General features: G+C 31.3%; 1 protein-coding gene across 3 annotated transcripts; it reads right to left on the reverse strand.

The window, feature by feature from the left end:
• Positions 1-6,303: 6,303 nt before the first annotated feature.
• LOC100795063 (zinc-finger homeodomain protein 1) lies at positions 6,304-8,498 on the reverse strand. 3 transcript variants are annotated; one of them, XM_006572958.4, is made up of 2 exons: positions 7,567-8,498; positions 6,304-7,280 (listed from the first exon to the last, which is right to left on the reverse strand). In XM_006572958.4, the coding sequence occupies exons 1-2, from the start codon at positions 8,306-8,308 to the stop codon at positions 7,258-7,260; spliced, it is 765 nt and encodes a 254-aa protein (XP_006573021.1). In that variant the 5' UTR covers positions 8,309-8,498; the 3' UTR covers positions 6,304-7,257. The 3 variants fall into 3 exon arrangements, with proteins under 3 accessions (XP_006573021.1, XP_014624837.1, XP_040860750.1); XM_014769351.3 differs by having other exon boundaries at positions 6,304-7,293; XM_041004816.1 differs by having other exon boundaries at positions 6,304-7,299.
• Positions 8,499-15,185: the final 6,687 nt, after the last annotated feature.

Genomic DNA, 15,185 nt, shown 5'->3' on the forward strand with positions numbered 1-15,185 from the left:
TTACATATTGAACTTAAAATTGGATTCTTGCTTTCTGTATTCTTCGTTTAACTTCACTTAATTACCTTGCTAAAATGGATCAATTTGGAGTTTGGATAGTTTACACGAAAATCTAGGTTAAAATTTCATTGGTTTTATGGGTGTTTATGATTTTTTTAATAAAAATTAGCGAGTGACAGGATGGAGGGCAGGAACATCCTAACTATGATGACACTAACCTATCAGCCATCAAAGTCTTTCTCCGAATAACATTAATCAAAGAAGCAATACAAACAGTAAAATGGGAGATTAGGCCAAAATCCATAAAAAAAAAAAAAAAAAAAAACTATAGAAATCTATAGTTAGGGAGAGCATGGGTGTCTATGATTCGGGTTAACTCAAAAAACCAAACGGAATGGATAAATGATTTGCCTAAACCGAACTATTTTTTTTATTCGGTGATCAATTGTTTTAAAAATTTTGAACCAAACTGTATTTGAATCAATTGAATTATTTTTGGGCACCGAACTGAAACGTATATACGTCTTATGTTTTGATGTACTTTTTTTCAATTGAACTAAACTATTGTTTAATGATGAACTAGTTTTGTTACCGGCTAAAAAGTAGTTCATAAAATGGTTTTCCGAGGATTAGTTTTCTTATAAGCTTTTAAGTAAGTGTTTCCATTGTTTGCATGAGTATTTGCAAGACAATTACTCATTATCTAACAATTATTACTTTATATCCGCATCAACCATTGAAGGGCGTTTCATCATTTTTAATAGCTTGGAAGATTTTGATGTGCATCTCTCAGTAGGCATGGAAGATTCAGCATCGTAGGATTGCATTGACAACGTATAAAAGAGGCTGAGGCCTATTATGGTTTAATTGAACCAAGCCACTTGGTAAATTGTGACAAATTTAATTAAGCATTTCATGTAGTACTGGCCGAATAATGCCCCACCCTCTGAAGTAATCATACCACACTCTAGAGAGAAAAAATGCATTCAAAGAATAAGTGCTTTAAACATTCCCCATCAAAACCACATCCCTTACACAATGTCACCAATTATATTCCTATGAGCTAAATTCAGAAGAGAAAGGTATCCTATCAAATACAAGTTTCCAAGCAAAAATCACAATTTTCTGAAGAACTCTTCACGATATTCGTCCCTTGCGCTAACATGAGAATCTTATTAGCAAATTCAACTCAATATAATCCATTTTGTTCCTTCTTCCACACTCATTTGTCCTCTTCATCCTATAACAATTTTATACTTCGCGTATCATTTTTCATGTCACCCAACAAATCAATCTCCCACTTAAATAGTGATATTTTCCAATCGCATCCCCATGAACGATATCCTTCCCTCTATTTGTTTAATCCGGAATTATTTTTTATAATTCCGGATTTGCCTTTTCTGAAGGCTCCAATATTTTCATGTGTTACAGATTTATCTTTCTGGAAAATGATTAAATAATACTTATGTGCTGCAGGGTGATTTCGGAATTTTGCAAAGTTAATGGAGATGCAGAAAGTATTTTAAGGGATGCAGGAAGCAATTGCCCAAAAACTATGGGCATCCTCTTTCTTGGCCCATGATATTGCAAAAGAAAGCCCAAGTGCCCACCAACCTTAGATATGAAAATTTCATTAGCCGTGTTTGGAAGCTTAGATTCTAGTTAGTGTGATAATTAATTAATAAGTGGAGGCTTCATATTATATATCACATTAATATTTATAAATTGTCTTTTTTTTCTTCCTATTATACTATATTACCTATTATACTTACATTTTTTTTTCTTGTCTTTAACTTATCTTTTTTGCACTCTCTAAATGTTGATTAAAGATTGGTATCCACCAATTATTTTTCCTTCTAATGAACAGAAAGCAACAAGCATACAATTGTTTTAATTGAAACAAAAAAAGATTGAGTTAATATATGTATGAGAGTGGGAGATACAAGGTTAGTTAGGTGATTAAGAAAGAAGGAAAAAAAAGAAAGATGATGTTTAATTTCTAGTTTTAACAAAAACTAATAAACTAACAATTAACATTTGCATATAAATGTTTATTAGAGTTTGGAAACCAATATATTTATGAGAGTGTGGGGGCAATGGAGACCCCAAACATTGGTCTTGGAATCATTGTGAAAGCAAAATGTCATTGTTTGGATATTGGGAACCAGTAGGGACGGCAAATTTAGAGGTCAGCTGCCTCTAATTGTTGGCAGGGATTCTCCATAAGGGACACAAGGTAAGGTGACAAAGCCAAGTTCCTTGGAAACCTTTCTCCTTTTTCCTTTCGAATCATCAAATTTTTGCTTTGGGAAAAGTTTGCAATCCAAACGAATCTATTGCCCGGTCCCTCCTCCTCTTACTTCTCTGCACCTTTCAGTTGACTCTCATCCACAACCATATATAATTCTGCTCTTTTCCCACCTTAATTTTATTTTCTCCTTCACCATTCATTTTCCTATACTTAACAAATTATATATACTTCTATTTACCTGACCAAGAAGGTAAAATAACACTAAATACTTTTTTTTTTGTTTAAGCGTTACAACTGGCTTTAATTATCTGGTAAGTATATAACATATCTCTCTCTCTCTCTCTCTCTCTCTCTCTCTCTCTCTCTCTCTCTCTCTCTATATATATATATATATATATATATATATATATATATATATATATATATATATATATATATATATATATATATATAACAACGAGAGTAATTTGTCAATGATAATATAAGTGTTTTTCCATTCTTGTTGAACCAGCAAGTGACAAGACGAATGATTTCATGTCAACTGCATAATCTAATACTACCACTATACTGGTGTAAATGTGGACTATGAAAAGAGAACTCTGAATTCTTATTGATTATACAAGTTGTCTTAGATTATATGCACTAATCATCATGTAAAACTAGAAATTAAACGGGGAAGTTTGTATTTAATTCAAAGAGATACATGTTTTTATGATTTTACTATCCGCAAAGATGACATCTTTATATTCTATAAATTAGAGTTATGCTAACAATGTGTTTTAAACACACCTGCTATGGAATTGTCAAATAAAAAGTTAAATATATTAAAATTCAGTGGGATGGAATTCAAAATAAGAATGAAAATGTATTAACATCATTTTTTCAAAAAATGTTTTCCTTTTTTAATTTCTTAACATGTGCTTAAGAGTATTTCTCAATACTATCCTTTATAATATGTTTTAAATAATTTCTTTTATTTCAAAAATATGCTATTGATTAGTGAACTTTCATGTTGCTTCTTTTGGTCTGGTCTAGTTGTACAAAGCAATGATATACGTATGGAAATCTTCACATCATTTCCATACTTTACCCTTAATTTAAGAAAAGAAAAACATATATGTAGCTTATTTTATCTCTCTCTTGGTAAAATAATATTGTTAAAAAGTATTTTAAATTGATATATTGTTAAAATATATGTAGCTTATTTTCGGAAATAACATTCCTTATAACTTATTTTTTTCTGGGTGCCTAGTAAATAATTTCTCTTTCATTATGTTAGTTACGCGTGCCAATGATAATTAAGGAAATTTGCTTATATATCAACTTAACCAACTTTCTTCTACCTATTTGATTGTATATATGATAATGGAAATCTTATAAACACACACACATCAATATGTCGTTCTAGATGTTTAAACATGCTAGCTCATCATCAAGTTATCAATTATATATTTAATTTTTTTTTTTTATCCTTGCCCTACAATGTTATCTAAGTGCTTAATGAAAGAAACTACACAAATATTTTTCACAGCTTTAGTAAATGATAGGAATGCCTTAATCTGTCCCGTTTCACTAACCCTGATACATAGTTGATTCTAAAGTGTTCGAGTTTTAAGAAACTAGAGTTGATATATTTTAATAATAGACTCTGATTTTATTTTGGATTATTTCAATCCGGCACACCATTTTATATTTTTAAAAATATATATAATTATATATTAATAGTAAAACTTTCTTATTCAACTGATAATCTTTTAATTCATTATAAAATTAATATAATTTTAAATTTGTCCTGACCCATCTCACGAATGCCCGTTATTATTAACGAACATTATCACTATGTTTTGACATATAAAAAAAACAAAAAAAACATAATTGCACCAAGGCTGGTTCTACATATCTCAAGAAATATGCTGATAGAGATGGAGAGGGACAAAGAAATATTAGATGAATTGATGGATCGTACTTAAACAACTGAAAAAGCATGGCGTCTCCTGCGAGTTGTAGCAAGAATGCGCTGATTTGACGCGGTTGCAGGTTTTTGGAAGAGATATGTGTTTCATTTAATTTTATTGCAATTGAATGATCGAAGGGAGCATATAGACAATATCCGTTAAGTCATGAACATGTTTGTAGGAGAGTTACGGATATGTAGGCCTTTGTATGATGAATCTGACTGATCAATAAACCAAAACTTGAACCAAAGAATTATTACATTATATTTGTGGGGAAATTAAAAATAGGTAAAATTGCAAAATTGATCTCCTATTTTATCTTGAATTACGTATTTGATTCCCTTATAATTTAATTCAAAAATTTGATCTCCACTCTTATAAATCCCTGCAAAATTGATCCTAGAAGCTCGATTTGAACGTTGACTGTTAATCTCAGACGTTGATACACACGCGGCATTGACACGTGACCGTCAACGTCTGAGTGGTTCCATGTAAAGACTTCATTTTTTGTAGGTAAAATTACACTTTTGGTCTCTCAGTTTTACTCCAATTTCGATTTTGGTCTCACTATAGTTTAATTCTCACATTTAGTCCCATAGTTTTATAAATCCCTTTATAAATTGTTCTTGCAAAATTGGTCTTTTGAATGGTTTAGCCACTGGTGTTAGAGACATGGTAGATCTTGATAAATCTCACACTTCTTTTTCATCGCAAGTTTTTCACTCACTTAGAACCCAGAGAAAAATCACTTTTTGTCTTTCTTCTACTTCCGGGGTTGTTCAACTTGGGAAAGTGGCGCATAAATCCCACCTTGGATTTGAAATTTTCAGATCTCTTACTTTAATAGGTTTTGTAATAACCCCCTATTTTTTTTTTCTTTTTTTGCTTCCCCATGCGATATTATGTGTATACGACTGCTTAAGTGGCTTATGTATGACAATTGTATTTTTGTTTGAAATTTGAAATACAACTTCTTCAGTAATGAAATTTGGTTAAATTTATAAAGGGATTTATAAAACTGAGGGATCAAATGTGCAAATTAAATTATAAGGGGACCAAAATCGAAATTGGAATAAAACTAGGGAACCAAAAGTACAATTTTACCTAAAAAAATGAAACTTTTACAGGGAACCACTCAAACGTTGACACGTGACATTGACACATGACATTGACACGTGACAATCAATGTCTGAGGTTAACGGTCAACGTCCAAATCGAGCTTTCAGGACCAATTTTGCAGGGATTTATAAAAGTGGGAAACCAAATTTATGAATTAAATTATAAGGAGACCAAATCCGAAATTGGAGATAAATTGGAGGACTAAAAATACAATTCTACCTAAAAAAATATTTTGATATCCAAAGCTATTTGACACAAAGAAAGTGAAAAAAATAAAATATAAATATAATAAGAAATATGATGTGATAAAAAAATTATTGATAAAATATTTAAAAAAAAGTGAGTGTTGAAAAATCATAGCTCATATTTGTGTGTGGACCACAGATGAAGCCACGCAGCTTTAACTGATGCTCGATCAAGACTCCCCCAAAACAAGCAAAGCATCTTAAACGTGCAATTGGTAATGGGAAGGCTTTGGACTACTTAAGAAGGAAGCTGTCCATAAAAAAAGCATAATATCCTGCTACTATAATTGAAACATCACAACCCCCCCATAGTTTTGAATTAGGGAGGTTACAAATTAAGTAGCACGGTTCTTCCTCTTTCCCCAAGTAATCAACCAGGTCCCCCCTTTAGCATGCATATATTAAAGCTCAGCCATAAAGCTAGAAACAAACCATATATAGTTACTACTTACTACATTCATTAATTAACTAGCTAGCTTGTATATGTATGTATGTTACTTAAGATTTTTAAGTACTCCACCTTCTTAAATGCAAAGTTCAACCATGATTGTGAATGAGAGACGTGACTGAGATTCTAGGGATCCTAATAGATTCTCTCTAAACCTCATTGATGATAGTAGTTCGAGAACTGCAGCAAAAGAAAATAAAGGTTGTGTAACTCGTGTCCCTAATTTAATTCTTCTACTAGTATGCGCTTATAGAGCTTGTTTGTTAACTTAATAGAAAGGAAAAGTTGGTCAGAACAATGGAAAAATTTATTCCAAGTGAAAAATAGAGATATTATGGAAGGAAAAGGAGGAGAAAAATCAATCAAACACTTGAATTATTTCCCCCAACATGAATTTATACCCCACGCATAAGGATTTGAGTCTTCCAAATTTGCTTTCCCCCAAGACAAAAGAAAACATTACAAAATAATGCTTCAGAAACTTCACAAAACTCGCATGCAATAAAATAAAACATTAATTACAACAGTCACTTTCCTCGCTCAGACCCCAGGTCATGATGAAGAAAGGAAGACGCAACCATACTAATACAAACAAACTGGTTCCTGTTCAATCTCCTCCACAGTGAATTCAACATATAACAACTTATGAAAGTGTTTCTGATTTCTAGCTCGTTTGGGAAAATAAAAAGCAAAGAAATTCAATATACATTCTACCCCCATCAAATAATTAATGCCCTATACCGTCTATGGGTTACAAACACCTGCCAACTAAACCACTTATATCTTATATAGTATAAATTATATATTTCCTTTATAGTATAAATCAAAATTAAAACACGTCAAGTAAAGGAGGCAAGAAAAACAAATAGGTTTCAGCTGAAAAATTGAAAATGCATGACGGAGATGCTGAAATGAGACACTAGCACGGGGATTTCTCTCACTTTTTTTCAGTGCGTGGTGTGACCCAAAAGGCTTGCCGTTAGCCGAAGAAGAGAGAGAGAGAGAGGAATTGAATGAAAGACATGAAAAACGGAAAATGCAGGTGAGTGTGATGAGAACGCATTGATGCTACCGAGGAAGTTTCTGCTTCCTAGTTCCTACATCTGTCTTAGGATAGAGTTATCATCATAGTATCAGAATAGACAAACAAACTAAATGCCATCTTAATTAAACCTCCTCGTCATCACCTTCATCTTTATAGTTGATATCATCCACCCGAAAAAAAAGGTTCCAAACGCTTCATGCACCACCGTTGTAACAAACTGCACAAAAATACTAAAACTAAAACATGTCGTAGTCACCATGAGAAAAAAAAAAGATAACTAATGAAAGACTGCATTTTTGGCACTGAAATGAAAATTAAAATTAGTCCAGCAGCAATAATTAACCTTACCTACATCCTGACACACTAAAATTAACAGCCCTTAATAGAAAAAAGAGAAAGAAACCCTAAAAACCAAACAATTTTGGCTTTGGTGAAGATGGTAGCTAGCAAGATGGAAACTTTTCTTTATGTTTTTGTTGTTCTTCCTAGCTAGGGCTTCTTACCGAGGGTGTGCTTGTTGTTATGCATCCAAACCTTGAGAACGTGACGCTTGACACCAGTTTCGTCGCAGAAGGCTTGGACCACAGCCTCGTCGTGTTTCTGAATCCTCCACCCTAGTTTCTCAGCAAGTTCAAGCATTTTGTCCTTTTGTTCAACTGTGAACTTTGTTCTGAACCGTTTCTTGGACCCTGTTCCTCCTGCACTAGGGTTGTTCGAAATGTCTTCCTGGTCCTCACGCGTGCTCTGAGTTCCTCCGCCGCCGGACGTCGACGGCAACGCCAGCGTCCCCCCCACCGCCGAACGGAGTTGTCCCCCCATGTGAAGGTACCCCGCCGGATGCCGGTAGTACCCCGAAAACTGCGGCGGCGGAGGGTGGTGGTGGTGGTGATGATGGGGAAGAAAGTACGGGTCCCCGCCGGAGAGGGAGACCACGGCGGAGGAATCCGCCTCCTTGCGGTGGAAGTTGCGGTGGCAGCTGCACGCGGCGCATTTCAGCGCGTCCAGCGTACCCTCCATCCCCGCCGCCATGAACTCGCCGCAGCCGTCGAGCGCGTGGCCTCCGATTCCGACGGCGTGGTTCTTTAAACACTCCCTGTACCTCGCCCTTCCGCAGCCACCGCCGTTGCTGCTGCTGCTCCTCACCGGCTCCGCCGCAACCGGAATCTTCATCTGGGTCGGATCGTAGCCCGCTCCACCACCCATACACAGCTCCTCCTCCTGCTCCTCTTGATCCTCGAATTCCATTTCGCGAAATTCTCCAAATTCGTTAACTTTTTTTCAATACTTTTAATAATTAGTGTTGAGGAAATATGGGTGGTGGGGGGGTCTCAGACTCTCTCTCACTCTCTTAGTGTGTGTCTCTCTCTCTCTCTCTCTGTCTTCGTGCTTTCTTTGTCCAAAGGGTGTATTCGTTCATATACTTTTGCGGTTCTCTGTTTTCGGAGGACACGACAATGAGAGCATAATATACCACTCTCTCTCTCTCTCTCGATTTGTCTTAAGATTGTCACCTTCAACCGGCTGTCTCCGGTTACTCGATAATTTTTGGTTTTCACCGCTTCCAGATTAATGGATACCTAAAATTAACCGCGAAAAGTTTTCACTTTCGGTGACCGTGGTACTCTCCTGCCTGAGGAGGAGCATGGGGTGAGGACAAATGACAAAAAGGCTAGATAGAGACATTAAACAGAGTTTAATTTTGAATTATATTAAGTCAAATGTTAATCAATATTTTAAGAATATTGTTTGAGAAATTAAAAGATTTTTTTATTGATATATATAAAATTATGTTGTTGATAATTTTTTTTATGATTTTCATAATAAATATTTTTTTTAATTTGTTTAATCAATATTCTACTTATGCTGATTAGGAAGACCCTTATGTTATTTCCGAAAATAAGCTACATATATGTTTTTCTTTTCTTAAATTAAGGGTAAAGTATGGAAATGATGTGAAGATTTCCATACGTATATCATTGCTTTGTACAACTAGACCAGACCAAAAGAAGCAACATGAAAGTTCACTAATCAATAGCATATTTTTGAAATAAAAGAAATTATTTAAAACATATCATAAAAGATAGTGTTGAGAAATACTCTTAAGACATGTTAAGAAATTAAAAAAGGAAAACATTTTTTGAAAAAATGATGTGAATACATTTTCATTCTTATTTTGAATTCCATCCTACTGAATTTTAATATATTTAACTATTTATTTGATAATTCCATAGCAGGTGTGTTTAAAACACATTGTTAGCATAACTCTAATATATAGAATATAAAGATGTCATCTTTGCGGATAGTAAAATCATAAAAACATGTATCGATCTCTTTTGTTCACTAAAGCAAATTATGTAAAAATAATTTTATCATGCAATAAAAATTACATGAAGAAATGTTGCTGAAGAAAAAAATAGAGAATTTATATAATAAAAAGATAGAGAATGTGGGATAAAATTATGAATACTTTTAATATAATTAATAATAAGAAGAAGAAGAAGAAAAGAAAATATTATACGGATAATACGACCAAAAACTGGAGACAGAACAAAATCATGCCACGCGCTCCACCAAATCGCATGACAAGCACTGAAACTGAAAGTCTACGGGTTCATTTTAGGGTGTTCCAGACTGCACGCATTCCAGTGCCTAATAAAACGAAGTGACGTCGTATGGGACTCGTGCAAGGAGGCGCGTGGGGTGGCGCGTGTAAAAATGAAGCAGAAGTAGATTTGTTTGTTCCCACATAGGAGGAATCAAGCGAGAGCGAGGGCCAGAGGGAGTGCGTGTTGTTAATGTTATAGCTGTAATCTTTGTTTGTAGGATTGCTTTTCAGAGAAAGAACAACAGCAATAGTACAATTTCACACGTTTGGATAATATCTTTATATTTTTCTTTATTTTTTTATCTCTCTTATTTGTCATATCCTTTATTTTTTTATTCTACTTTTAATTATCTCTCTCTCTTTTATATCTTAGATTAGACTAAAAATTAAAGTTTACATGTATGATTTATCCAAAGAACAAAGGGAATTATTACATACGAAAATAAAAAATGTAAGTTGTCGGCATTAAAGGCAGCTCTTGCTACGTGCTCTCTTTTCCGACATGGGTGACGAGCTTTTGGTGTCAAGAGGCACTTCGTTAATACACTAATTAAAACACGATAATGTTAAACAATTAAAACTACAATTTTCTTTTATAAAAACATATTATACTGAACATTATAAATTCTTTTAAAAAGTATTTTTATATACTAGACATTATATAAGAATGTTTGACAAGTTATTCTAGTAATTTATATGTTTATTCGATTAAAATAAACTCATTTGATATGTAAGTATATTCTTAATCATTTTTAACTAGCTTGTATTAAGAGTCTTTTACTCTTTTCGTCTCACACTAAGTGTCTTGTTAAAAGAAAACAAAAGTTTTAAAACAAGTGTTATTTTAGTTTTTTAATTTAATATTAGTTTTTTCTATTTATACTATTAATAATGTTTTACCGCATTGTTTCGAAAAAAATAATTTTGTAAAATTATTTTTTATCTAATTACTCCTACTAAATTTAAGATGACACTTATTATAAAACGGATATAAGAATTTACAAGCTTAATTAACTTGGATGTTTTATATATAAAAAAATAATTATGAGTGTTCATTACTTTCAATAGTAGTAATAAATAGCCACACTTAAAAAGGATTAAGCATATAAAATTTGAAAAAATATTATCATAATTTTAAGATGATAAGTCATGAAAAATAAATTTATATATTTAAATTGAATATTATATACATATATGTAATTAAGTAATTAAATATATTATTTTACATTTATTAGTTAATTCATTTGTTAATTTTTATTAGATACTTTCAATTTAATCAATTAGATTATGAACTCTCAACTTTTCCATTCTCAATTTCTAACTTACAAACTTTTTAGTAGCTTATCTAGTTTTGTGAAACACACCTAAAAAAAACCTGTTTAAATTGACTATAAAAAAAAAATACTAGTTTAAAAAACTGCGGTGAAATAAATACTAGGATTGGATGGGCTTTGGGTTTGGGCATTTTGATACAAAACGCTTTAATTTATCATTTTGTGATGTAGGAGCCAAACGACGGCAGTTTAAAACAGAACGACGTTATGGGGTCAGCATCTCTTCACCAACTAAAAGCACACTCTTGACTGGCGTGAGAAACTGAATATAAATGCTAAGGCCACACATCGCAATCCATAGAAAGCGTTATGGAAAATAAAAAGTTGTTGTCTTCCCCAATCTTTGGAAAAGACCACCCAAGCTTACTCAAACATACCAAGTAGTCAAGCACGCATATTTCTCCTCTAGTGCATATAGACAATAATGTATAAGGATTTGTCATGGTTCGTCTTGATTTCATTATTCTACAATTTTAATTAAACCAGTTAAAATTTATTAAATTTTAATTATAAGCTTTAGAATACCGGCTCTATAGTGTAGATAAAAGTTTAGACAATATATAATTGATACGGAATGTACTAGATCAGTCATATCAATGGATAATAACCATTCAATCCCCTATCTACTCATTAACTAGATAATTATTCATCTAATTAACTACGTTCTTGATTAATCTAGAGTACTAATAAGATGGATTGCTTCCTATTTGCGGCTAATGAGCAATATAACGGTGATGCTTGGAAAAATTGTTATGCTTATTAAATCAGCAACGGCCGGATTAACAAACTGTATATTAGAACAAAGAAATTGCTTAATTGTGAGTAAGAATATGGTGAGAGATTTCTGTAAAGTGTAAGGCAATCACTCAAATTTTCTACCATATGCTATGGATGCTTTAATTTCAAGCAATAAGACTGCTTGTTCAATGAACCATTGCTAATGAAAGACAACACACGAAAAGAGTTACAACCTTAATTTCTTTCCTCCTCTCCCTCTTGTGTGTCAAATTTCAAGAAAAAAAAATCATTACAACTTTGATACATTTTATTATACTATAAATTAGGGTTTACCGCCTTATTAGTCTCTAATTTTTTTTTTCTGATTTTTGTTTTTGTTCCCTATTAAACTGTATATAAAGCAGATTTCTGTATACTATATTAGTTTTGTGACAGCAAATAGAATATATATATTTGGTCATGATCATACAAACAAATTATCATTAAACTAAATAAGCTACTTTTATTAAAAATATATATATATATAATAGATAGTAGGTCGCTATATCATAAAACAAAATAAATATACGACATTAAAGAGTATCAATTTTACACTAATAACCCCCCCGCTATGATCAGATAAGAAGAAATAAAATAAATACGAATGATAATGCTTTTATTAAATTAAAAAATACAAATATGTCTTTTTTCTTTTTTTTTTTTATAATTTTTTTTCTCCGTAATTTTCTTGTCTCTTTACCCTTCACACGGTTAAACTCAGTTTCACTAGAAACTTACGTCAACGTCAGATGGATTTTACGAAAGATGACCATATATAATAATACAGCAAAATAAAACAAGAACATACAGATTCCATCTAAAAAATTATTGTGTGTACTCTAGACAGATCTCTGACTTATCTATTTTCGTTTGAAAAAATTATTCTTATACAATTTTTTAAAATTCACAAGAGTTAAAACAAAGATGCACAAAATATATATGAAATAAAATTGAAGATATAATAAATAAATAGATAACAAGATCCAACTCCCTAATGTTTAAAATGATAATTAAAGAATAAATAACAAAAAAATGATTAAAATTCATATTAAAAATCAAGGTTGAATATGTTTTTTATCTTTAAACATTTCTATAAAATTCAGTTTTAGTCTGTAAATAAATATTTAGCACAAATTGTATACGAGAGTTTTTATGGTAACAAAAAAATATGAGGGTTTTGGTACTATATTTTTTTAACCAATAAAATTATCATATCATATATCTTTTCATTAATTAACTTTTTTATACATTTTTTTTTCAAATTACCATTGATTAATTTGTAAAAAATTAAAAATAAACTATTTTAAATTATAAAACTTTGATTAAACATAAGTTTAAAAGTACAAACCCTAATTTATTTCACCAATATTAACACAAAATATTTTTCATAAGCTTAACAATCACTTAAATTTATATATAATAAAAAAAATTGATTGAAATAGTTGTAATTTTAATTTTTTTTAATATTTTAATTAATCAAGAACTTGAAAAAAAACAAAAAAAAATTCTTTAATCAGTGAGAAGATAAATAACATGACAATTTTATTGGTTAAAAAATAACAGTCACAAAATCCTCACAATTTTTGGGACATCATGAAAATTCTTTTTTAATATCTCTTGTCAAGTTTGGGCATTTAGTAGCAACATGTCATTCATGTTAGCAATCTCTTCACTTATCTCATCATTATCTAGTCTAACATAATAGTCTTGTAATTTTTTGAAACTATCTTTTTAATCTCTTATCTTCTTAAAGTAGTTAATGAAGTGAATTTAGATAATAAAAAATTCATAATATAATTTACTAAAAAAATTTATACATAACTGCTAAGTTAGATTAGTTGATTAAAATTGAATTATTTTAGTAGTATTTGAATTTCAACTTTGATAAAAAATAATTTTTGATCAAATTTTATTTATTTTTAGATTAAATTTTAGATTAATCAAATTTTTCTCTCTGATAAATCAAAAGGATAAGAAGGAAAAAAGACTGATTACATGATAAGTTAAGTGTTTCTAACATATATAGTTGTCATGTCAGCAATGTGACTATAACTTCATAACTTAACGTTGAAACTTAAAATTTAAGGAATAAAAATATTGATGCAAAGAAATAATAAAGATAAAAATGTTAAAATTTTTATTTAGGAACCAAAAATATTTTCTAAAAAAAACAGGAACACAAGCATATTTAGCGCTATAAATTACTGTGAAATAGAGTAATAATATCATTTTAATATTTACTTATGTAATCAACATTATATTTTGTTCTAGAAAAGATTTGTTTATGTGAATGTGATCTAATCTAAAATATTGAAATGAATTGTAATGTCTAACCTATTTTTTTAGGTCAAAGCAAAGGTCTTTTTATGTTATCCTACTGCCCATTTTTTTCCTCTTCAATATTCGAGAATCATAATTATTAGTTAAAAGTATCAAGACAGTATATAATGTCCTTGAAAATCTTGGTACATGGTTACCCCCACATCAGTATTTGGGCATACACAACATCTTGAAGGTAATCGGATCGAATTTGAATCTACTAAAATCACTACATAATCCTCAAGCCTGAAGCATACATTGGGCAGAGGTTAAGTTATGGACATCGGTTGACGATATCACACGGAGACTACATATTTCAACACTAATTTATATTTATAAATATAAAAATTATTCTATAAACAATATAATATGTATATTTCTCCCTTTTCAATTTATCCAAATTTCTAATTCTGTTGATAAGAAAAAAAGTAAAGAAAAGAAACTGTTTTGGATATGGGAGGTGATGGGCAATCTAATCACATCAAAATCTGGAACGGCCCCCAATAATTGATGCAGAACGAAAGGGCCTTCATGACTCCTTACTCTGTTAACACGAGTCTTCAACAGCAACTTATATGTTATCATTTATCAACCCTGCTCTTGGATCAAATACTTTAGCCATCAATCATCCAATGCCACTGTCATATATATATATATATATATCCCTACCCCATAACTTAATTTAATTTTTTTTCTATTTTAACACATTTTTTAATTTTAATATGTTAGACCAGACAATGCATTTTGGACCCATTAAGGGGAAAGATACTATTCGGTCCGAAAGGTCCTTTGTTAAGATAATTGTTATCATGTCACACTAACTGCATCCATTGTCGCTTTGTATAATCGCAAACTAGCTAAAATAGTTTAAGCATTTTTGAACTTTCAATTCATTGAGTAAGATAGACTTTAGCCAAAATAAGTTAAAAGGAATAAAGCATTCAACTATCGATGATAATTACTACACCGGAAGGTACCTTCACTACCTTGGTCTAATCCTTTTACAAGATCCAAATAACTAATCCATTACAAATTGAAGTTGCTTTGCGCCATTTCCTTATTAGGGAAATCCGATCCTTAACAAGAA

Source organism: Glycine max, chromosome 1 (assembly GCF_000004515.6).
Source record: "Glycine max cultivar Williams 82 chromosome 1, Glycine_max_v4.0, whole genome shotgun sequence".
Classification (NCBI taxonomy): Eukaryota; Viridiplantae; Streptophyta; class Magnoliopsida; order Fabales; family Fabaceae; genus Glycine; species Glycine max.

What these genes read in the sequence shown, in the direction of transcription:
- LOC100795063 (XM_041004816.1), bottom strand. Translation starts at nt 8,308, where the DNA reads ATGGAATTCGAGGATCAAGAGGAGCAGGAGGAGGAGCTGTGTATGGGT. An exon ending in TAACAACAAGCACACCCTCG is followed by an intron (nt 7,300 to 7,566) that starts GTAAGAAGCCCT and finishes GACATGTTTTAG; the next exon opens with TTTTAGTATTTTTGTGCAGT.